At 46.0% G+C, this 20916-nt stretch overlaps 10 protein-coding genes across 10 annotated transcripts, besides 34 other annotated features; all 10 read right to left on the bottom strand.

Annotated features, from left to right (window-relative positions):
- Positions 1 to 20916: part of a sequence feature (heterozygous, non-Esmeraldo-like haplotype) that runs on past the window's edge.
- Positions 72 to 119: a microsatellite.
- Positions 172 to 200: a microsatellite.
- Positions 351 to 396: a microsatellite.
- Positions 415 to 437: a sequence feature (AT_rich).
- Positions 631 to 674: a microsatellite.
- Positions 768 to 792: a microsatellite.
- Positions 896 to 934: a microsatellite.
- Positions 948 to 1029: a microsatellite.
- Positions 1058 to 1078: a microsatellite.
- Positions 1099 to 1180: a sequence feature (GA-rich).
- Tc00.1047053507515.90 (hypothetical protein, conserved) lies at positions 1202 to 3727 on the bottom strand (the record flags this gene model as incomplete). Its single annotated transcript, XM_809341.1, has 1 exon — positions 1202 to 3727. One exon carries the CDS (start codon positions 3725 to 3727, stop codon positions 1202 to 1204), a length of 2526 nt encoding a protein of 841 aa, XP_814434.1.
- Positions 4065 to 4088: a microsatellite.
- Positions 4160 to 4239: a sequence feature (GA-rich).
- Positions 4321 to 4367: a sequence feature (A-rich).
- Tc00.1047053507515.80 (hypothetical protein, conserved) lies at positions 4373 to 5641 on the bottom strand (the record flags this gene model as incomplete). Its single annotated transcript, XM_809340.1, has 1 exon — positions 4373 to 5641. One exon carries the CDS (start codon positions 5639 to 5641, stop codon positions 4373 to 4375), a length of 1269 nt encoding a protein of 422 aa, XP_814433.1.
- Positions 5185 to 5220: a microsatellite.
- Positions 5711 to 5745: a sequence feature (T-rich).
- Positions 5859 to 5883: a microsatellite.
- Positions 6064 to 6097: a microsatellite.
- Positions 6110 to 6152: a microsatellite.
- Positions 6188 to 6208: a microsatellite.
- Tc00.1047053507515.70 (hypothetical protein, conserved) lies at positions 6269 to 9673 on the bottom strand (the record flags this gene model as incomplete). The annotated part of the gene is made up of 1 exon (XM_809339.1): positions 6269 to 9673. The coding sequence occupies one exon, from the start codon at positions 9671 to 9673 to the stop codon at positions 6269 to 6271; it is 3405 nt and encodes a 1134-aa protein (XP_814432.1).
- Positions 9718 to 9751: a microsatellite.
- Positions 9932 to 10017: a sequence feature (T-rich).
- Positions 10256 to 10726, bottom strand: Tc00.1047053507515.60 (hypothetical protein, conserved; the record flags this gene model as incomplete). The annotated part of the gene is made up of 1 exon (XM_809338.1): positions 10256 to 10726. The coding sequence occupies one exon, from the start codon at positions 10724 to 10726 to the stop codon at positions 10256 to 10258; it is 471 nt and encodes a 156-aa protein (XP_814431.1).
- Positions 10927 to 11760, bottom strand: Tc00.1047053507515.50 (uncharacterized protein; the record flags this gene model as incomplete). The annotated part of the gene is made up of 1 exon (XM_809337.1): positions 10927 to 11760. One exon carries the CDS (start codon positions 11758 to 11760, stop codon positions 10927 to 10929), a length of 834 nt encoding a protein of 277 aa, XP_814430.1.
- Positions 11589 to 11616: a microsatellite.
- Positions 11919 to 11943: a microsatellite.
- Positions 12787 to 12820: a microsatellite.
- Positions 12825 to 13301, bottom strand: Tc00.1047053507515.40 (hypothetical protein, conserved; the record flags this gene model as incomplete). The annotated part of the gene is made up of 1 exon (XM_809336.1): positions 12825 to 13301. The coding sequence occupies one exon, from the start codon at positions 13299 to 13301 to the stop codon at positions 12825 to 12827; it is 477 nt and encodes a 158-aa protein (XP_814429.1).
- Positions 13447 to 13483: a microsatellite.
- Positions 13556 to 13597: a microsatellite.
- Positions 13710 to 14102, bottom strand: Tc00.1047053507515.30 (hypothetical protein, conserved; the record flags this gene model as incomplete). The annotated part of the gene is made up of 1 exon (XM_809335.1): positions 13710 to 14102. The coding sequence occupies one exon, from the start codon at positions 14100 to 14102 to the stop codon at positions 13710 to 13712; it is 393 nt and encodes a 130-aa protein (XP_814428.1).
- Positions 14191 to 14216: a microsatellite.
- Tc00.1047053507515.20 (hypothetical protein, conserved) lies at positions 14393 to 18304 on the bottom strand (the record flags this gene model as incomplete). The annotated part of the gene is made up of 1 exon (XM_809334.1): positions 14393 to 18304. One exon carries the CDS (start codon positions 18302 to 18304, stop codon positions 14393 to 14395), a length of 3912 nt encoding a protein of 1303 aa, XP_814427.1.
- Positions 18503 to 18564: a sequence feature (T-rich).
- Positions 18933 to 18974: a microsatellite.
- Positions 19112 to 19165: a microsatellite.
- Positions 19353 to 19405: a sequence feature (T-rich).
- Positions 19447 to 19983, bottom strand: Tc00.1047053507515.10 (glutathione peroxidase-like protein, putative; the record flags this gene model as incomplete). Its single annotated transcript, XM_809333.1, has 1 exon — positions 19447 to 19983. One exon carries the CDS (start codon positions 19981 to 19983, stop codon positions 19447 to 19449), a length of 537 nt encoding a protein of 178 aa, XP_814426.1.
- Positions 19996 to 20018: a microsatellite.
- Positions 20196 to 20249: a sequence feature (CT-rich).
- Tc00.1047053507515.4 (trypanothione/tryparedoxin dependent peroxidase 2, putative) lies at positions 20572 to 20916 on the bottom strand (the record flags this gene model as incomplete). The annotated part of the gene is made up of 1 exon (XM_809347.1): positions 20572 to 20916. A coding segment is annotated over one exon (345 nt), but the record flags the coding sequence as incomplete, so codon positions are not given.

The following is a 20916-nucleotide window of genomic DNA, read 5'->3' as shown; positions in this document are numbered from 1 at the left end:
ACGCCCGTTTGTGTTTTCGCCTTGACGTCCGCCGCGTTTCCCTGCCCAGCGCCAGGCCCACGCACGCACGCAAAAAAAAAAAAAAAAAAAAAAAAAAAGGAAAAGAAAAGAAAAAAAAAGACGGATCCCACCGCGCAGACACCACAAAACTCCACCGCAAACAGGAAAAGAAAAAATAAAAATAAAAATATAAAAATAAAGAATTCATTGGAGCAGTCCAGCAATGCGGAACTCAAACAAACACACATGCAGCTAAAAAGGGGAAAGGAAAAAAAAAGGCGTGTAAACATGCACGACACGGTCGCGTTTCAACTCCACTGGAAGTCCAAACAAAAAAAATAAAATAAAATTAAATAAATAAATAAATAAATAAATAAATAAATAAATAAATAAATATGAAAGCCATAATTCCTCTTTTTTTTTATTTTTTTTTATTTGTAATCTTTACGGTGGTGCCCATGGCGGCTCAGGCTCCCCAAAATTCATTTACTCCCCCCACACACACACATATAGACATATATAGATACGTACTTACATAAGGGGGAGGGAGTAGAGAGAAAACGAGCAAAGATGCAAAAATAAAATAATCAATGCAATAAACATTAAAAATTAATTGAAGCTGACTGGCAAAAATAAAAAAAATAATAAATAATAAATAAATAATAAATAAACAATACCAAGCTTTGAACCAAATTCTCACTCACATTTCATATAAACAATCACTTTTACGCACATGTGTAGAGGGAGGCCCGGTAGTAGACAAATCTACACACACACACACACACACACACAGATATGTATATGTCAATTCTTTGAATCTTTTTTTTGTATGTTTGCCGATAGTTATACACATCCCAAAAAATTCGTTTTCCTTAAATATTTCACATGCAGGACAAAAAATAAAATAAAATAAAAATAAAAATAAAAATAAAAACATCACTGTGGGAAATAATAATCATCATCATATAAATAACAACAAGGCAATCAATAAGAATTAATAATGGTAATAATAATATAAAGACAATAACATAAAACCAAACATACAAAGCAAGAAAAAAATAATAATAATAATAATAATCCTCATTTCTCATTGTATCTTCTCTACTCCCTTTACATTTCTCATTTTCTTTCTTGCCTTTGGTCTCTCTTTTTCCCTCTCTCTTTGTACTATTTCTCTCTCCAATGGCACTCCGACGCGTCATCAATGCTGAAATAAATTAGTAATAATATGCTTTGGCTGCTCCCGCAACGCATAGTACAGGCCTGTAATCGTGTCAGAAGAAATAACGTTCTTCTCAAAAAGCACCATGGCATGATCCACACCTCCAAAAATTCGTATAGCACGAGAGCCGGGCTCCTCCATGTCTTTTGATATAAGCGGAGGCAGGGCATCTGTGTCGTAAAAGGATGGACTCACATATCTTCCATTCTCATCCTCCATTTCCCCGGAAAATAGAAACTCACCGTCACGCGTCAATACAAGGGTGTAGTGCCTTCCCATAACAGCTTCCTTCACTTCATCAAGCACATGCGTTGGAACCGTCACACAGTTACCCTCCGCAGACAACTGATTCCGCTCGTTTGCACCCCAGACATACAACCTTCCATCATCGGTAATGGCAAAGGTCGAAAACGGTCCACAACCAACATGGGTAAAGGGAGCCCGAATGGCAATTTTACCTGGAACATAGCGGTCCTCCACGTTCCCAAGTCCCAAACGACCGCGTGAACCGATTCCCCAAACAAATACTTCTCCAATCGCATTTAACGCCACAGCATGCCACGCTCCTGCAGCTACAGATACAATGCTGGACAAACCAGATACCCTTACTGGTAACAAAACGCTGGCATGGCTCTCATTTCCCAATGAATTCATGATAAGATTCGCCGGAACATCCGTTGGAAGAGGCTGCAGCCCATTACCACAGCATTCAATAGCACCCCATGTATACACTTCTCCTGTGATGCTTAATGCCATGCCAAAAAAGCAACCACATGCAACTTGAATTATTAACTTATCGGCCAACCATGTAATCTCTCGGGGTTCACTTATAATTCGATATTCTTTCGGGTTCACACCAAGTCCGCACTGACCATATGTATTGCTTCCCCACGTAAACACACGTTGGCCTTCATTGATAGCGGCAGCAAAACAAATGCCCGCGCTAACTTGTGTAATAGTCGTTCGGAAAAAATAAGAAAGTCGCATGGCATTACGCACCACAGGCACTTGATCTGAAGTAAAATCCTTCACGCCTCGAACATCAACCCCAAGCTGACCCCATCCACCCAAACCCATACTGTAGCAGGAACCACGTCGAGTCACCAAGATGGAAAAGCCTTGTCCCAAGCCAGCAGTTAATAATCCATCTTTCAAGTCAATCACCCTAAGTGCCGGGGAAACGTCACCATGTGGTATCCCAAGGACAACCAAAGATAATGTTTTGGGTATCGCAAGAGAAAAGTTATGACAAGAGCCGCCGGATAGCCATAACGTTGTATAATTGTCCAAAATATGTACGCCACGAACCATGCGCATGCTATACCCAGTACCTATGCCTAAACCCAATCCAGTCCCATAAGCAATGACATCCCCTGTCTCCAAAAGAAGCAAAGTGTGGTGTCGTCCACACGTGGCCGATATCACTTTATGATAAGAAGGGACGTACATGGGATAACAGGTTGTGAGCTTCATCTCTCCAAAAACTCCGCATTGTCCACCTTGATTGTCACCACAGGCAAAAACTGAACCCTCGGCACTCACAAAGCATGTGTGAAAGCTACCACATGCTGCCTCCGTCACTACTGAGTCCAGTGTTGTAACTTTTGTTGGCGTCCTTATATCACTCTCAGTTCCATGGCCGAGAGACCCATTCCTCCCTAATCCCCATGTATATACTTGACCATCCTTGCTGACTGCCACAGCATGCCACGGTCCCATTCTCAAGAGTTTTATCGATTTATCTTCCAGTGCTTTGACTTTTACAGGTTCAGAAACAACCGTCCGATCCACTAAACCAAACCTGAGTGTAAACACGGAATCTTCCGGTGCCTGCTCAAGAACTTCATCCTCATCGCCAAGAAGAAAAGTGTGTCCCCAACCGTAAACGGAACCAGATGCAGTGAGTGCAAGAACCGTAAAGTTTGAACATGCTACCTGAATAATTTTTTCGCTCAAAATACTGCGGCGTTGAGCTGTGGGACAACACTTATTTTCCATGATTGGTGAGCATTGAGCGTAGTTATTTGCACCCCAGAGAAATAACTCTCCTTTTACCGACAATGCGGCAATGTAGGCAAACCCACCTTGTACATCTATGAGCATATCTTCTCGTGCAAAAGTGGGCAATTCAATCTGTACAATAGCAATGGGAAGTCCATTCTCGGTGGCGGTGACAAGAGGACAGGTTTTCGGATTCGGTACACCAAGTTCTCCCCACCGGCCGCTGCCCATCGTGAGAACCGTCCCACGTGCCCCAAGCCACACAGAGGTGGTTGAGGCGCAACCAATTCGTACAGCCTTATCTCGACCACCAATTATTAACGGTGTGATGAGGTTGCAGCGGTAGGTGGTGCCAAGTTCACCCTTACCCCCAGATCCCCAGCCCACAATAACGCCATCATCTTTCAAAAAACGCTGTAAAAGATTAGTCACGCTAGACGGTACATCGCCAAGTTCCATATAAAGATCGACCAAAGAATGTTTGAAATGATCCATTTGAGACATTGATGCCTCCCTTTACAACTGTAATATTCTTTTTCCCTTTCTTCCTTTTATTTTAAATAACCACAGGCACAGACAGAGAAGCAAAAGGAAAAAAAAAAAAACTCAGTAAAAAAAAAAAAGCAGTACAAAAACACATGTACCAAACACACAGATGGTGAAGTTATAACGAAGAAATGAGGGGGGGCAAGAAAAGCACAGCAGGGTGTGTAGGTGTGCTTATCTGCAAGGTGTGAGATTTCATCCATCGCACCTCACCCCCTTCCCCTTCTTCGCCAAAGAGCAGCCAAACAACAACGACAACAACACCAAGACCAACCCACCCAACCCCCTCCCCAACAAAAAAAAACAAAAAAAAAAAAAACGGGATCATCATCATTATCCCAAGCAACCGATGCCGGTGTCACTGCACCTAACAGCCTCCGGCGATGCATCCCTTCCCCTTTCTTTTCTCTCTCAAACTCTCTCTCTCTTTTTTTTTTTTTTTTTGGCCTTCCCTTCTCCTTTTCCCCCTCAGCAACACGACGAACGTGACAAGAGACGGGACGTGATCACAAGCGTCCCTCCTCTCTCATTGTCCTGCATGCGTTTGCCGCTTCTTTTTCCTTCTTTCCTTCTTTTTTTCTCTCTTTTTTTTTTTTTTGTTCATCAGACCTTCGCATTGAGACGCGTCGGACCAATGCAAACATCAATGCAAGAAGACTCACCATCCTCGTTGTATGCATTCATTTGAAAAGTCCCACGCAACACGCCGGAGGTCCCACATAAACTTACACCGCTCTCATACGTATGAGATTCTCCAGGTGCTAAAAGGGGAAAATTACCAGCCACACCAGGACCAATCACCTCCGTCACTTGACCCACGTCTTCGTCAAAAACGACCCAATGTCGAGAAAGTAGCTGAACGTGCCATCCCTTTGGATTTCTAGAAGAACCATAATTTCGAATAAACACAACGTAACGAAATACGTATTCTTTTGACTTGGAGCTGCCATTGTGGGAGCTCCCCCGGGAAGCTGACTCATGAACGTCCGCATCGTCGGAAACATCAGAAACATCCTCGTCAGGAATTCTAGAGCAAACATACTCTGCACGAAGCTCAACCTCAACGTGATCGGTCACTGTCACGGTGCGTGTAGAAATGGAATCACACATCGCACGGTACTCCTCTGCCGTTCTTACATCATTTTGAATAACAACTGGTACATTGCCTGGTATGTTTGACGATGCAGCCATGACAAGCAGTGCATCCACTATTAGAGGAAACCTGAAGCTTGTACGCATATTTCTCGTGTATAACGGTTCAGGGGGAATTAAAAACCGATACAAGGGCAGTCGGTCCAACACCATGCAAAATACCACATGGCGCGATATTTTTCGCACCTTTCGACTCACAGAGCCCTCAATGAAGATGGTTCCATTGGCAATCGTAATGACATCATCCTCTTCCCCAACACCAGTATTACTATTATTATTATTATTGTTGTTATCATCATCACCTTGCAAACTCTTGTCGCTCTCTACAGGTGTGACTTTACCCTGAATCTCAGGAGCCTTCTCCGCCTTCACGGCCCCTTTTGGAGATCGAAAATGCGACGTGTTCTCCGTTTGCCCCTCCACCCGCTCTCGCACCTTTACATTTGACGTCGTCGCATCGTTCAGTCGTCGCAAGACATCAAATGCGGCGGATAAACGTGCAGCCGAGTTGTCGCTTGCAAGCCCAGCAATACTTGGACGTGAAAAAACTGACCGAGCCACCCGCTGCAACGTGTTGCCGTACCCCGCGGCGGCAAAGTCATCCATGCGTAGCATGACCCCAAATACGGCGAAGCAGACATGGCCCGGCTCCTTGTACTTCAAGGACGCTCGCCCCACCTGCTTGAGAATCTGTCGATACGCCAACCGCTCCACAGACATTCAAAATTTCAGGGTTTCTCTACCTTCTCCAGCGGGAGAAAAAACTGGCAGCTGACAAAAATAAATTTTAAAAAAAGAAAGAAAAAAAGGAAAAGAAAAAAGAACCCGTCAGAAGAAAAATGGAAGCAAAAAAACCAAATATGAAGCAAAAAGCGGAAAAACCAACAACCCCCCCCCCCCCCCCAAAAAAAAAAAAAGGATTTAGAAATCAACGACCAAAAAAAACAAAAAAAAAAAAAAAACAGAAGTCTTCCAAGCAACAACAGAGTGGCACGACTTTTTATTAACTTCTCGCCTCATTCGCTCCAGTAAAGACACGCGTGGTATCCATCTCTCACGAAAATTACACAAGCAATAAAATGCATCTACAGCCACAATTATCCAGCGCCAACCCCTGCAGCGCCTGCAGCAAATACACACACGAAAAAAAAGAAAAAGAAAAGAAAGAAAAGAAAAACCACACGCGCCTTTTTCCTTTTTTTTTTTTTTTTTATTTTCCTTTTTTTTATTTGTGCATGTACATCCTTGTCTTTGATTGATTGATTGTTTGTTTTTGTTTTTGTTTTTTTCCGTCTGAAAAGAAAAAAAAATTCCTTTTTCATGACCAAAGCCTCCTCTTTGTGCATCCTATACATTCCTCTTCTCCTTCTTCTCCACTCCTCCACTCGCAGTCCTGGGAGAATGCAGACATGCTTTCATGTTGCAAATTGCCCCTGCGACCTCTGTTGCGCTTGGACGTTCCCATTCCAACAGAACAAACAACATGTCAAACCCGCCAAAACAACGTGAAAAAAATACAGGTGAAGATTCCTTTCCCAAAACATGAGATGAATTGCCCTCCTTATTCTGATGTCGAGAAGTCATCGTTAATCGTTGTGGTGTGAATCTATGAAAGAGGACCTTCTTGCCATCTTGGTGGATCTCCCCAGAGACCGCACTGCTGCCATCTTCCCAAATCAAGATGCCACATGAAGCACCAAATGCTGCATCACGCACACCATGAGCAACATGCGTCGGGAACAACACCTCCGAGGACGACGTCGCATGTCGCTGCCGCCGCTCCTGTTTCCGGTCTGTGTGAGAGTTCAACCCTTCATCCCAAGACGGAGGTGGACCCTCGCAGTGATGCACACCGCACTGTCCATGATCATTCAAGCCCCAAACAAACAATTCTCCAAGATCGGTGATTGCAAAAGTGTTGAACGGTCCACATCCAAGCTGCCGCACACAATGAGCAAACTTCAACACCACTGGGGTACACTCTATTGTATTACATGAACCCCCATTCCCTAGCGGCCCTCTCCCCCAGGCATAAATCTTATGGTCATATGAAAGTGCAACGGCATGTGAAACGCCTGCTGCAACAGCGACGACATCTTTAAGCCCCTCGAGAAGCATAGGAGTCGTCAAGCACGGTGTAACGACACGAGGATGACCACAGTAAAGAGATTCCCCCCACGTGTATACCTCGCCCTCCTGAGTGAGGGCAACGGCAAAGGTACCACCGCATGCAACTTGAGTAACTTCCTTCCAACGCAACGCCTTTATCTCCCTTGGAGTAAAAAGGGATTCATGGAGCGGGACAGAATCACCGTGTCCAAGTTGTCCATGTGAGTTCCATCCCCAACTATAAACACCACAGTGACTACTCAGGCCAATGGCGTAATCAGCACCACAATCCACTGCACACAACACCACCCGCTCGGGGAACGCGACCTTTTTAAATGTATCGGTGCAGGGTATAGTGGTGTCTCCTATACCCAATTGACCCCTCTGTGATTGGCCAATTGCCTGCACCTCTCCCGCTACTGTAACGACTAATAAAAACCCATTTCCTGCTGCCACAGTACGCACTCCTTGCCGCATAATAGTCTGCTTTAACCGCCTCAATTCATCCGTTGAAACAATTCCATTCGATGCTCCCACAGGGTGTAGAGAAAGAGATCGAGGAAGACCTACCGCCATACCATGTATGGATTTACTTGCTATCGACAAAAGAAGATAACTCCAAAAAATTCGCTGGGGAATATTGAATCGAGCTCCGTAACCCAAACCCATACCGCACGAGCGAACTGTCCCACATGACATTATATCGCCATCTTCCAACAGCACACATGTATGTTCCCGTCCACAAGAAACAGCAATGGCAGGCTTTGGTAAAGGAAGAGGCTCCGGGGTTGTACGGGGTGCCTCACCACGAAGCCCGAGTTGACCACATGTGTTTTCTCCAAAAACAAGCACAATCCCATCTCTTGTAAGCACAGCAGAATGAAATGATCCACAACTAGCATCAATAACCACATGATTTGCCAATGATTCAATCCGTTGTATCTTGTTCCCACTGTGTTCAGTACCATGCCCCAGACTTCCACTGCGATCCACACCCCAAGAATAAGCATGTCCTGCAGAAGTGATGGCAATACAATGAAAAGGACCGGCCCGTAATGCCACAATTTCTCCTTCTATCGGTTTGGAGAATATAGTATGCTTTGCGCACCTTGTTCCCGTTCCTGTCTCTGTATCACAAAGTTTTTCCGAAGACAAGGTCACCCCAAGCATAGAGTCTTTCCCCCACATCCCTATCTTATCATCGGAAAATAAAACCGCGGCAAAAACACTTCCACATGCCACCTCTTTAATTTGACCATATTCCTTGGGAACATCCACCATAACTGGTCCAGAAATAGTCTTTGATTCTGGTAATAAACACTGGCCACAGCCATTTCCTCCCCAAAAGTACATTTGATTGCGTTCACGAATGACCGCCACAACAAACTCCGATCCGGCCTCTACTTTTACAATTCTATCCTCTGAACAAAGTGGCACATGATAGAAACACTGGTGGCCATCACCGTAAATCCTGGGGAAAAAAAGAGGTGTGTCTTTGGATTGACCGCATCCCAATTGCCCGTGCTCATTACTTCCACAACTGTACACCTTATTCTCAACTGTCACCACATGGCATGATTTTGCCCCGCAGGTCATGGAGACGACAGGGATGGGTGGTGTTAATACGATTGGTGAAAAAAAGAATGCATCAGAAAAAGTTGACCCAGTTTCCGACTCAAACTTTGTTGCAAAATTTTCCAAACCATTAAACGCAACACCGCTGCCCCAAATTAGCAACAATCCGTTGGAAAGATAACGTGAGAACAAAGAATCTCCCTGTTGCTCAAAATTTCGAGCCTCCATCAAACGACGGGAAGCAACAATAGAAGGGGAACGAACAGTAAAATGGGGATCCTCAGAAGCCCCTGAGCCCAGCAAAGTCGTAGGCAAGAAAGAAACGCTCAAATTGGGTAAATGCGGCTCACAGCCAATACCAAATTTCCGTGCAAAGGCCAGAACAGGCGTAGGAAACTGCGGTGGTATCCAGTAGCCCTCCCCTTCACGATCACTATACAGTGGATTCTGTCTAGATGGCACATAGGAGGGCTTCCCTGGTAAATCTCGCCAACGACGATGGTTGCTTCTTCTTGGCACGATCCCGTTCCCTGATGTTTCTAAGCGGCTGTTCTCTGAAAATCCCCATTGTGCAGGCAGTGACGGAGACAACGTGTGGGCACGGCCTGCGTGTTCAGCACGTTGGTTGCTCTCGCGTCCCGTCAAAATATCTGACGGACGGACATGAAAAAGTTTTGTCAAAAACAAAACAAACTGCAATACATGTTCCAAAATCCCCGGTGAGACATCAATGTAACGATCAAGACGCATTTCGCGGCATCCCCTGATACCCACTTGCAGCAAAGAGCGACAAACTTCAGTGGCAGTATCCCCACCTCGTAAAAAGGCAGTACATAAGATACGTTGAGCTAACGCACCGTGCTCAATTGCCACGGATTGCGTAATATTGTGTGTGTCATTTTTCAAGTGTTTGCCTGCAACAAGAAGCAGTTTAACGAGGTGCTGGTAGAGGCTCTTCTCCCATGGGGCCAAGGCAGAAAAGGAGGAGGAATACTCCCCAATAGTGTACAATATTAGCGGCAAAACGGTAGCGTCTCCGCCCAAAAGTCGCTGTACATATAACTGCATTCAGAAAAACGCAAAAACGGCCTAAGAAAGAAAAATAATAATAATCTACCTCTCCCTCTCTCTCTCTCTCGCCCTCTCTGTCCGTCTGTTTGCCTTATAACCGAGTAAATATTTATATATTAATTCCTTGTCTATTTACTTGTTTCCCTACCTGAGTGAAAATTAAGTAACGTTACCTTTTCTTGGTATATATTTTGTAAGTAGATGGCGTCGTGCCTAACTACGCCCCGTTCTACTACAATAATAAAACCCACCAACAAAGAAAGAAAAAAGAGAAAGAGAGAGAGAAAAAAAAAAGGGAATAATAAAACACACAACAACAAAAAAAAAGAAGAAGAAGAAAAGGGAGAATGTACAATCTTGGAAAAAGAGAAAAGAAAATAAAGAATGTCTCCCTCAATTTGCTTTCCTCCCATCGCTCAGGCGGATCTCTGTGCACCTCTGCCGCACCCAACATTTCACCGTCCTTCTCATTCCGTCATTCATTGGCTTGGCAATCCCACCCCCCGCCATGTGAAGGGAACAACACGCATGCTGAATGACAAAAATAAATACAAAAGCAGCAGGCAACGCATTTCCTTTTCAGTGTGTCAATGTCTTTTCTCCAATCCCCAGACTTGCGACCCACGCCATGTATGACTCTCCGTCATCGGGTGCCGCAACAACTTCAGCCTCGTCACATCGTTCTACCTCGATCCCGCGTGCATCTGCCCCGCCTGCTGCCGTTAACCGCACCTCTTTTCCGCTCTCGTGGTTGGAATTCATCTCGTCCGCGGCGAGTATGGCGCTGCGATAATCCTCAAACTTCACGAAGGCCGTGCCCAGGAAACGCCCCGTGCGTCGATGTCGCAGGAACCGCACATCCACCACGTTACCGAACTGAGAGAAGACGGTTGCTACATCTCCCTCAGAGAGACTGACGGCGCTCTTCGCGTCTGCGTGTTCAAGGCGTCGCACGACAATCCACGCCGATTTGCCAAGAAGTTTGTGGTACTCCTCGGTGTAGGCACCCGATTTGCCGTTCTTGTAACGCTGAATGCCTCGCTGATGCATCACCCACGTAGTCGCCAGAAGCACCAACCGTCACCGGCTCCACGGGACAGACGCAAGGTCCCAGAAGAAAAATATCCCTATTCAATTCACGGGAAAGTAAAAGTGAAGAGAAGTCATTACGGACCCAGATGCATCCCATCTCACTTTTTTCTTCACAATACAATGAAACGTAATTTCCACACCAGTAATAATGAGGATATTTATGAGCGCACATAATTCGCCAGTTTGTTGTGGCGCTCCAAGTCTACCAGCGTCAGAGTAGGTATAGATGGTACAGGCCACTGAAAGACACATCGTTGCAGTCCTTCTCCTTCCTTATCTTTTTCCCTTTTTTTCATTTCATCACGGGCAAGATAGGTCTCATCTTTTTTCTCCTCACTTTTTCGTACGGGCATGGCAATTCGTTCAAACAACTCTTTCCTCTCATCCTGTGAAAGTCGGGTGGGTTTACCCGCATTTCGCCGCTCCCTCGGTGATATCATCATCTCTTGTTCCTCCTGCATTCGGTTTTCCCCCCCATTGTTCCTGCATGGTTGGTCCAGTGTGTCACGCTGCACCCGTTGGTGATCGCCGTCGTCGCCGTTGCTGCGTTGCGGCTGTGGACTTCCCTCCTTCAAGTTCCCGGCCGATGATACGAACGTCACGTGCCGCGGGCTTGCATCGATCACCTCCTGACTTGCGGACTCCTGCGGTAGGCGCCTTCCTTCCTCCTGCATCACGTGCCCCTGTGCGTCAAAATCCTCCGCTTTCACAACAGAGAATGGACGACGTGGGCACGGCGAGACGGAGTCGGCGGCGCCAGAGAACGGAAAATCCCCCTGCCGCCTACAAATGCCACGCAGCTCCGAGGAAAAGTCGCAATCAGCAGTAGCAGCAGCGGCGGCAGCAGCTGGACCAGTAGCAATTTTGCCGTAGTGCTGCAGCTGCCGCTGCTGCTCACGTTCTGTGGTTTCAAAGATTGGGGAAGCGTCCGCCATTTCGTCAAGGTCGATGGAGAGTGCCCCGTCACTCCGAAGCCGCGCAAAACTCTGCATCCCAACAAACTGGCAGGAATAACACTCACACGCAGAGAATCAATCAAGAGCCCTTCTCCTCCTCCTCATCATCAGAAACGTTCAAACCCAAGGCAGTAGCAGAAGAGAAGTGCAATGAAGAGACACAAAATGAGTGCCCACTCGCCGCCATCAACAACATAAAAATAAAAATAAAAATAAAAAGAGACGCAAAGGCCAAATAACCCTCCCTTCCTGTGCGTCATTTTGTAAGCAACATCCATGAGAGAGGAAGCATAAAAAATAAAATAAATTTCGTTCCTGCTCTGTACACTGAGCAAACTGCTCATCGTGTTTCCCCCCCTTTCATTGCACCGCTTTAATCAGGACCATTCACAGTCACGCCAAATCCCATTTCGACACGAGACAGTCTCTCATGGCGTTGCTGCGTACGCAGTTCAAACAACCGTCGCTGACGCCTAATCAAAAAGTATGTGAAAGTAAATATAGACACCATAAAAAGTTCAAACAATACAAACGGCAAGCTCGTTCGCTGTGGATCTGCAAGATCTACACATGTTTTGGCCGCTAGTTTGGCAGAAGCACCAGCACCTGAATCCGCCATAAAAAAAAAAAGGAAAATCCACTACGTGTAACGAATAAAAGAACTTTTGTGTCCTTTTCCTTTTCCTGTTGTGTGTCCTCCGACAGGAGTGCCTTTCAAACTACAAAGAATGTCACGACAACAGGTACTTCTTTCCTGCCCCACCCTAAATGTACATGTCATCCGAGAAGAATGCCCCAATACGGAGCGGAAACGAACAAAAAAAACAAGGAACAAATAGGGGGGGGGGGGGGGGGAAAGAAAGAAAAAAAAAACATCAAATAATCCACCAATTCTGCAAACCAATAAATGCAACAATAGCCCAAACTTGCACGTAATGCGCATCTGTTTGCTTGTCTGTGTGTACGTGTGCGGTGGTTGGGATAGAAAGAAAGAAAAAAGGGGGAAGCAGCAACATGCCGCAACGCATACGGATCCAAACGCAACCACGAACACACATAGAGAAGAGAAAAAAAAAAAAAGAAAAGAAAGAAAAAAGGCATCATTCACGGACCCGCTTCTCGCCCGCCAATGCTTCGTCATCATCTGTCTCGCCCAAAAATGTTGGCGCAATTTGTAATCGCCAGACCTCTTCGCCATTTGGCGGTTCCCCCTCCGCAAATGGGAGCACGACACCCTGCAACTCCTTTAATGCCCGCTCAAACGCATCCTTTCGCTGCAGTTCCACAAGTGCGTAGCCGCAGCACTCGCAGTTTTTGTCCAACGGTATCCGTACCTCGCGTACAGGGGCGTACCCCTCGCTCTCTTCCTTCTTGTAAGTGAGAAAGAGGTCGAGGATGTGGTCCGTCGTTGTGTTCGCCGGCAGGTTTGTGAGGAACAGCACCCACCCCTCAATGCTAGGCATCGGTTCCCCGGGCCGCACATCGGCTGGGCGAACAAGTCGCTCAAACTGCGAGCGCAACCGACGAACTCGCCGAACAGTCGGCACCTCGTCCACAATGGCGTCTTCAATAATCATTGAAGCTTCCAATCCTTCTTTTTCGTTATTCTTTCGTCTCTCTCTCCCTCTCTCTAGTAGCGCCTTCTTTGTTGTTGTTGTTTTTTCTTCGCCTTCCACGCCTCCTTTTATTTCCCCCACAAGAGAAATTCCTGTTTAGAGGCATAAAAAAAAAAAAAAAAAAAAAAAAAAGAAAAGAAAAACATGGCATCGCAATACAGCCGTGCAGACAGAAAGACACAGTGACGAGTGCATTCGTCCGTCGGCGTCATCGCAAAAAAAAAAAAAAAAAAAAAAGAAAAGAAAAACAAAAAAAACAACTGGATTTCAACTAACTTTTATTCCCATCCCTGTGGGAAAAACATCATCCCTGTGGCAAAGTACAATATAAAATGCCTACAGAAAACAAAACAGTCTCCTGACAGCTATTCATAGGTCATCTCCATTCCATCGCAGTCCCGGCTTCGTCGTGGCACCCCCGTAACCAGTCAAACGCGGCCCAAAACGGTGATCACCTTTAATATATCCACCACGCATGTTGCCCGTGACTACATAGCGCCCATATGCTTTAATTTCTGTCGCCACGGATTGATCTGAGTTGTAAACCATTCCCGTCTTCACAGTTGCAAAGCGTTGGGAACGAGAAAGCATATTGTCAATTATTTCCTGCAGCTCACGAGATGTGCACTTCTCCACATTATTTCCCAGTTCCACACGAATGGGATACAAAATCCCTGGTCGGGCATACGGCTCGTTTTGCCGCATAACATCAATAATACGGCAAAAGACAGGAGCCCCTAAACACCGACTAAAACGCATCATCTATTTCAGTGACGGACAATTTTTGTTGTTTGTTTGTTTTTCTTCTTCTTCTTCTTCTCTTTTGAGCTTGCAATAACGATAAGCTGCAATTATTATTATTATTATTATTATTATATAAATCCCAGAAAGACACACACACAAAAAAAAAAAAAAAGCATTCGACAAAAAAAAGTAGAAATGAAACCTAAAAGCAGAACTTCTACTTCCACTACATTCCATGTAGCCTCAACCTCCAGTCACCTTCCTTCGTTCATTGTCCCTCTCACTCTCTCTCCTTTTTTTTTTTTTATTCACTCATTCCGTCCCGTTTCTCTCCTCCCCCCTCTATCTTGCCGCAAAGACGGATCACGTCTCCGCATACCTCGTCTTTTCTCTGCACGAATTCTTTCCAGTCGTCGCAGGGGCAGCATAACACTGGCATAGCACGTGTCCATGCGTGAGCGGACATCATCACCTCCCCTTACCACACCATCTGCCTCTTTTGTTTTCTTCAAAAACTCTTCTGCTGACCACACCGTTTGAAGGAGAGGAAATGTACAAGACACACGCTCACGAACTCGTATAATTGCAGAAGGCTGATCTGAATCTTTTCCATCACGCCCATCGGTATCACTCTTTCTCCTATGCAGGCGGGATAAAATGGCCGCCTCCAATTTTTCCATCAGTGAATCCTGGATGTGGTAGAAATGGCAAAAAGAAAAACCAAACGGTTCCAAAGAGCGCGCCCATTCAAATTCCAGCTCCAATGAAATTCTGGGAATTATTGGTGTCTCGTGACGAAACAGCGGTGCGCCGTTCGTTAATTTCGGTTCAGAAACCACAGGAAGGTATTTATTAGCAACATGACACAACTTCTGCATATCTTCAAGGTTTGCCGCCTGCGTACCAGGTTTAAGAGAGGGTAGGGTTTGAAACACGTAGAGCAACGACTTCGCGGCATGGGCGCAGCTCCGTGTTCGATCGGACGCACATAGCCTCAGCAGGAAAGACACCTTCCCTGAAAATTGACTTAAATTCAATTCAGCCGCGTCGTCACCATGTTGACGGACAATATCTGCCAATGGAAGTGAAAAAAGTGCCTCTGGCCAATCTCCCTGTGCAAGTAAACTCTGTAAGCATGCTACCTGAAAACATAAGGGATCTTGTTTCGGCAAAGGCACCTGCTCACTACGGGACATAACATCGTCATACCACTCTAATGCATCACACCACGGTGCAACAAAAAACGCCTTCGTGGGCGGATTCTTCCGTAGTGTAAAGTTAAGTAAGCAAGAAGAATACGACTGAAGACTTAAAGGAACACCGGATGCCCGAGCAAACGCAAAGATTTGTAACGTCAACGTACACCGAGGCACGTGAGGCAGGGGACTACTTCCAATACAACGCAACACACGGGCAGTGGAGAGATCTGCGGGCACGTGTGGACGACGATGGGAGTTCATGGCGTCCTTTGCGTTGGCATCATCCTCCATAAAATGAACTGCTTCTCGGTAGTATTTTACAGCCTCTTCCCAAAGTGTACAACCATGCCGCATAGAAGACAAGCAACGGATGGCTGCAATATAAGCCTCAATGTCCATCTTTTCCTTAGGCGGTACAAGACGGAGGAGGTGCGTCATAATCTTATGTCCCGTACGACCATCCACATCGTATAAAATAAGCCCAACAGCATTGCACATACGGGAAAAGCTGTGACCATCCGTGAGAAGTTCCGGAAAGAACTCAGAAGCCCCCATTAGTAACCACTCAAGAAGAGAAGTAAACTTGACCACACGATCCTCTACAACATGGTTCGCCTCGTACTCTTGCTCCACGGCGGTATAGTTGAAAATAGCCACCCCCTTCTTTTGTAGACGCCGCGTAGGCACAATGTTGTACTCCCACCGCGGTGTCAATTCCTCAACAAGGGCACGACTAAACTCCAAGAAACGGCGTACTGCCTTCGACCCATTTTCGATATGCATGCGTTGGATGTGATGAAGTAGCCCTGAGGTCAGTGGTAGAAGTGCATTCCATAGTGCCTCACTGAGAAACCGCGGTGGCGGCCTCTTTGTACGAATCGGAATTTCCTTCAAATAAGCAAAGACACTCGTCCCAAGAAGCTCCGTGAGCGTCACAAGAAAACACACATCATGCCTGGGCGACACATTCAGTGCAACTCCGCCGCACCTTCCATGTCTTGCTACGTCGGTTAAGAGCGTCAATTCTTCAGTGTCCCCCAAAGAGGGCGTTAATGACAACGGGTTCACACCACCACTTCCTGTTGGAAGTTGGCGCGAACTGCCGCCCTGAAGAATCGACACCGCATGCCTCAACGTGACCGAGGATTGAAGTTCCCACAACAAGGTTGAGACAGGCGATGACAGTCGACGGTCGCGTGAACCGTCAGAATTCCCTTCTGAGAAACAGGAAATCCCTGTTGAAAGGGAAAAAAACACCGCATCAAAGAGAACCACAGCCAACGCGTCCGGTACCTTTTGGAGTAATGGAGAAGAGAAATCATCGCGGACACGAATTCCCGCCAGATGCTTCAAAATAGCCATCAATTCCGAAAGCAAATTATCGGCACGAGAAGAGTAATATTTAGCAACCAAAAGAAAAACGACCAACTCAACTGCAAGTGCCGTGTACATTCCCTCATCAAGTGCGTCACGCTGACATCCAATCCACCTCCAGAGTGTATCCAACAAAGAAATCAAATTCTGACCCTGTACACCGATCAATGCAAGTAGTTGACGTGAAAGAGTCCCTAGCAACGCATCGGTCATCCACAAAGGTCCAGCCTTCTCCTTCGTCTCCGTTTTTTTCTCTATGCCTTTCCTCCTCAAAGAGCCATTATCAACAATCCAGTATTCCCGAAGCACTCCAAGGACGGCCTCGCGACGTGCCCTCCAAACCTCTAAAACTGTGCGCTCCCAGCAGGACGATGTAACCTTTGCTTCATGGGTGCTGGTGTCGGTTTCGCAGCTCAATTTTCTTTTCGTTTCCGTTCTCAACTTGTTCTCTCCGGGTACATCGCTTAACTGGACACACCGCCCAGGCAAAATGTCAGTACGGGAGAGAGCGGTAAGGCCTTTTTTTTGAAGTATCGGGTGGCGTCCGTCCGTCTGGTTTTCCTTCACTGTCGCTCGGTACAATTCACATGCTTCCTTGAATTGCCGCGCCCGATCCACGCTACGCTGATCCAGTTTTGAAGCAATTGCCAATCGCTCACGCAGCTCCTTCTGCAAACCTCGTTTCAAGTCAAGCAGCTGCGTCTCTGTACGCAAGTGAAGCGTATTCTTTGCGACACCCGCAATGGAGAGGGGTGCGGCCTCTCCCCCACCCAAAACGTGTTGGAGGGGAAGGATGCATGCCAACATCCTTTTCCGTTTTTCCTTCAAAAGGACATCGTAGCGTCGCATCGTCACGTCTGAAGAAGAAATAGACATAATCGCCGATGCAAGCGCTTCGGCCATGAAAAAAGAGACGATAGCCTCGTCGTTAAGAAGCTGCTCAACAAGAGCAATTGCCTGATCCCAAACATGCGGAACTCCTGTAGAAGCAGTTATGACCCAGCGAAGTGGGCAAAAATGATTCAACATCGCCGACACCACGGCGACGGCGCATACCAACAGTCGAATACGATTAGCTTGGCTTGTGTCACCATGACCGGACATTGTGGCCTCAAGGGCAGACATCTCCTTTGCGACTCCCACCATATCACCGCCGCCTAAGAGAAAACTCATCTGAAATCTGGTGCCATTGGCCACATCTGTCCAGGCACGGCACCCGTCCACCTCCTCCCTCAGAATGTCCGCCAATGTATGTTTTTCCGCATCCGAAGCGGTGTCATTCGGGCCGCATTTATGCCGCCCCTCCACATGGAAGAAAAGTTTAGCGCGTCTCCGCACCTCACCTCGCTGCAGCGCATCCAAACCTAATTTCTTGGCCTCTGCCGTGATGGCTTTGTGGCGGAGAGCAGTGGCCCACAAAAGCGTTTTCTCTTGACGACAATTCTCAAAATTACAAAATGCAAGAGGCCACAGGCAGGAAGAGGAAGAGAGTGAAGGCGATAATGGAGATGACAAAGAGGTGGCTGATTCAGCAGGAGGTACAGTGACTTTTCTCACAGTAGAAGCTACCTGCTCTACATATGGACAACCTGCTAATGTTCCTGCACGCAAAAAAGACAAAATGGACGTCTCATTCCCAGTCGGCATTCAACTCAGAGTTGATAATGTATCCAAGCATACTGATGTAGCACCGCGGAAACACGCACGCACACAAACTGCACGGAGTATCGAAAGTAGGCAAAAGAAAGCACGAAAAGGTCCTGAGAACGTAAAACACGTGTATACGGGAAATAGCCTCCTCAGACTCCCTTCCTTCAGCTCTCTGCAGCCTAAACGAAGTACGACAAGAAAAAAACAAACGAAAGAAAACAAAAAAAGGCAAAAAAAAAAAGAAAAAAAGAAGAAAACGTACAACATACAAATCTCTAAACATGTGCATCCAGTCAAAATGGCGCTTTGGCATCGGGTAACGTGCCCCAGACAGCCCACCTCACGCATTACATAGAGGGTGTAGGAAGAAAGAGGGGAAAAGAGGGGTTTTTCCTCTTCCCTCCCCTCTTCCAAATTAAGAAAAAAAAAAAAAAAAGATTTGCCACTACTGCACCCATCAAATAGCCCTCTCTCTACTCCTATCATTTTAAGTCGCCTCATTTTAATTTTCATTTACTCCTCTCTCTCTTCTTTTATGGCGCCGTGATACTCGTGTCCTTCCCACCACCGCCAGGCTTGTATTTCGTCTTGGTAGGAAATTAGATGGCAACAAGGAACTCTTCGCATACACACATGTATATATATTATATATATTATATATTATATAAAGAGAGAATGTGTGTGTGAGAGAGAGTGAAAGTGAGAGACAAAAATAAAATGTAAACCATAGTTCCTCTTGATTTTTATTTTTTTTCTTTTCTTTTCCTCCTCTCCTCCCTTTCCGCAATTCCTGTCGTAAAATGAAATAATAACAATAATAATAATAATAATGGAGGGAAATAATAATAATAATAATAAAACCAAAACAAACAGCTACCCCATCCCCAATATTCCTATCGTTTAATTCCATTATGGAAACAACAGTGAAGACGGATGGCAATTGCTAATTCATCTCGGCCGACAGAAAACAACAACAACGAAAGAACGTGAGGGGAGTCAATAAAAAAAAAAAAAAAAGAGAATGAGCCCCCCCCCCCACCCCCCCAAAAAAAAAAAAAAAAAAGAGAGGGAAACATATAACAGAACAAAATAAATAAATGGGCACAAAGTAGTAAGCGTCAACGTATCGTAATAAAAACCTACGAGGACCCGGAAACAACCTCGCCCTCAAAAAGTGGAAGTAGTTGCATCTCAATCTCTTCCACAGATGCACCAGGCGAAAAACGCGCCACGGGAACACCATGCCTGTCAATAAGGAACGAAGTAAAGTTCCACTTGATGGCTTGCACACCCGCTGATCCAGTAAGGCAGCGCTTCAAATAGCTATACAGCGGATGTGCCTTGTCGCCATTCACGTCAATCTTTGCCATGATGGGGAAGTCCGCCTTAAATTGCGTGCAGGCAAATTCCTTCACCTCCAGCGCCGTCCCCGGCTCCTGCCCGGCAAATTGGTTACACGGGAACGCCAGAACAGTAAAGCCCTGGCCCTTGTACTTGTTGTAGAGCGTCGTGGCCGTCTCGTAGCCACCCTTCGTGTAGCCACACCTACTCGCCACATTGTAGATCAGCAGTGGATGTCCCTTGTGCTGCGAGAGATCATAAAGCTGATGGTCAGCGTCTAGTATCTGGAAGTCATAGATACTAGAATGAGCGTTATCTGTCCCTTCAGATGTCATTGTTCTCTCCTTCACACACACACACACACACACACTCGCACTCGCGTTTAACTCTCTGTTTTTGTATTAAAGTTGCTCGTCTTTCTTATCTTTTGTGTATATATTTACGTACGCGAGAATCCTTATTGCGAGTATCTTTTTATTTAGCCTCTTCTTCCTTATGAATGCTAATTATCTCCCCTTTACACTCTTCTTCGCTGCCCATGGTCAACAAGAAAAAAAGAAAAGAAAAAAAGAGGGAAGGAAGGAAGGAAGAAAGGCAAGGATTCCCCCTTTACAAGCAGAAATGCGTGCTCACAGACATACAATACATACAAAATAAATACATAACATTGTCGTGTTTTCCAAATGTTTTTCCTATTTGGTCCTCATGCCTCTTCCTCTCCGCGTGTATTTGTCCTTATCCATCCATGTATATGCACAGGCCCCAAAACAATATATATATATATAAACAGAAAAGAAAAAAAAAAAGGCAACACGCATACACAGACACAAACCAAAAAGCCTTCAAAACAATGCCCCCATCCTCATACACGCACACACCCTTCCATCACCCTCGTCCTCTTCCCGAAGAAATAGTTACCCCACTCAAATCCTAGCACCACCAAGAAGCGGCAAAAGTTTTTTCTCAATATCTTCCACAGATGCACCAGGCGAAAAACGCTCCACGGGAACACCATGCCTGTCAATAAGGAACGAAGTAAAGTTCCACTTGATGGCTTTAGTGCCAAAAAGACCGGGAATTGTTGCCTTCATAAACTCATACAGCGGATGTGCCTTGCTGCCATTCACGTCAATCTTTGCCATGATGGGGAAGTCCGCCTTAAACCGCGTGCAGGCAAATTCCTTCACCTCCAGCGCCGTCCCCGGCTCCTGCCCGGCAAATTGGTTACACGGGAACGCCAGAACAGTAAAAACCCTGGCCCTTGTACT

This window comes from Trypanosoma cruzi, genomic scaffold (genome assembly GCF_000209065.1).
Source record: "Trypanosoma cruzi strain CL Brener 1047053516027 genomic scaffold, whole genome shotgun sequence".
NCBI lineage: Eukaryota > Euglenozoa > Kinetoplastea > Trypanosomatida > Trypanosomatidae > Trypanosoma > Trypanosoma cruzi.
The sequence above is the reverse complement of the archived record's forward strand: the minus strand, read 5'-3'. Positions and strand labels throughout refer to the sequence as shown.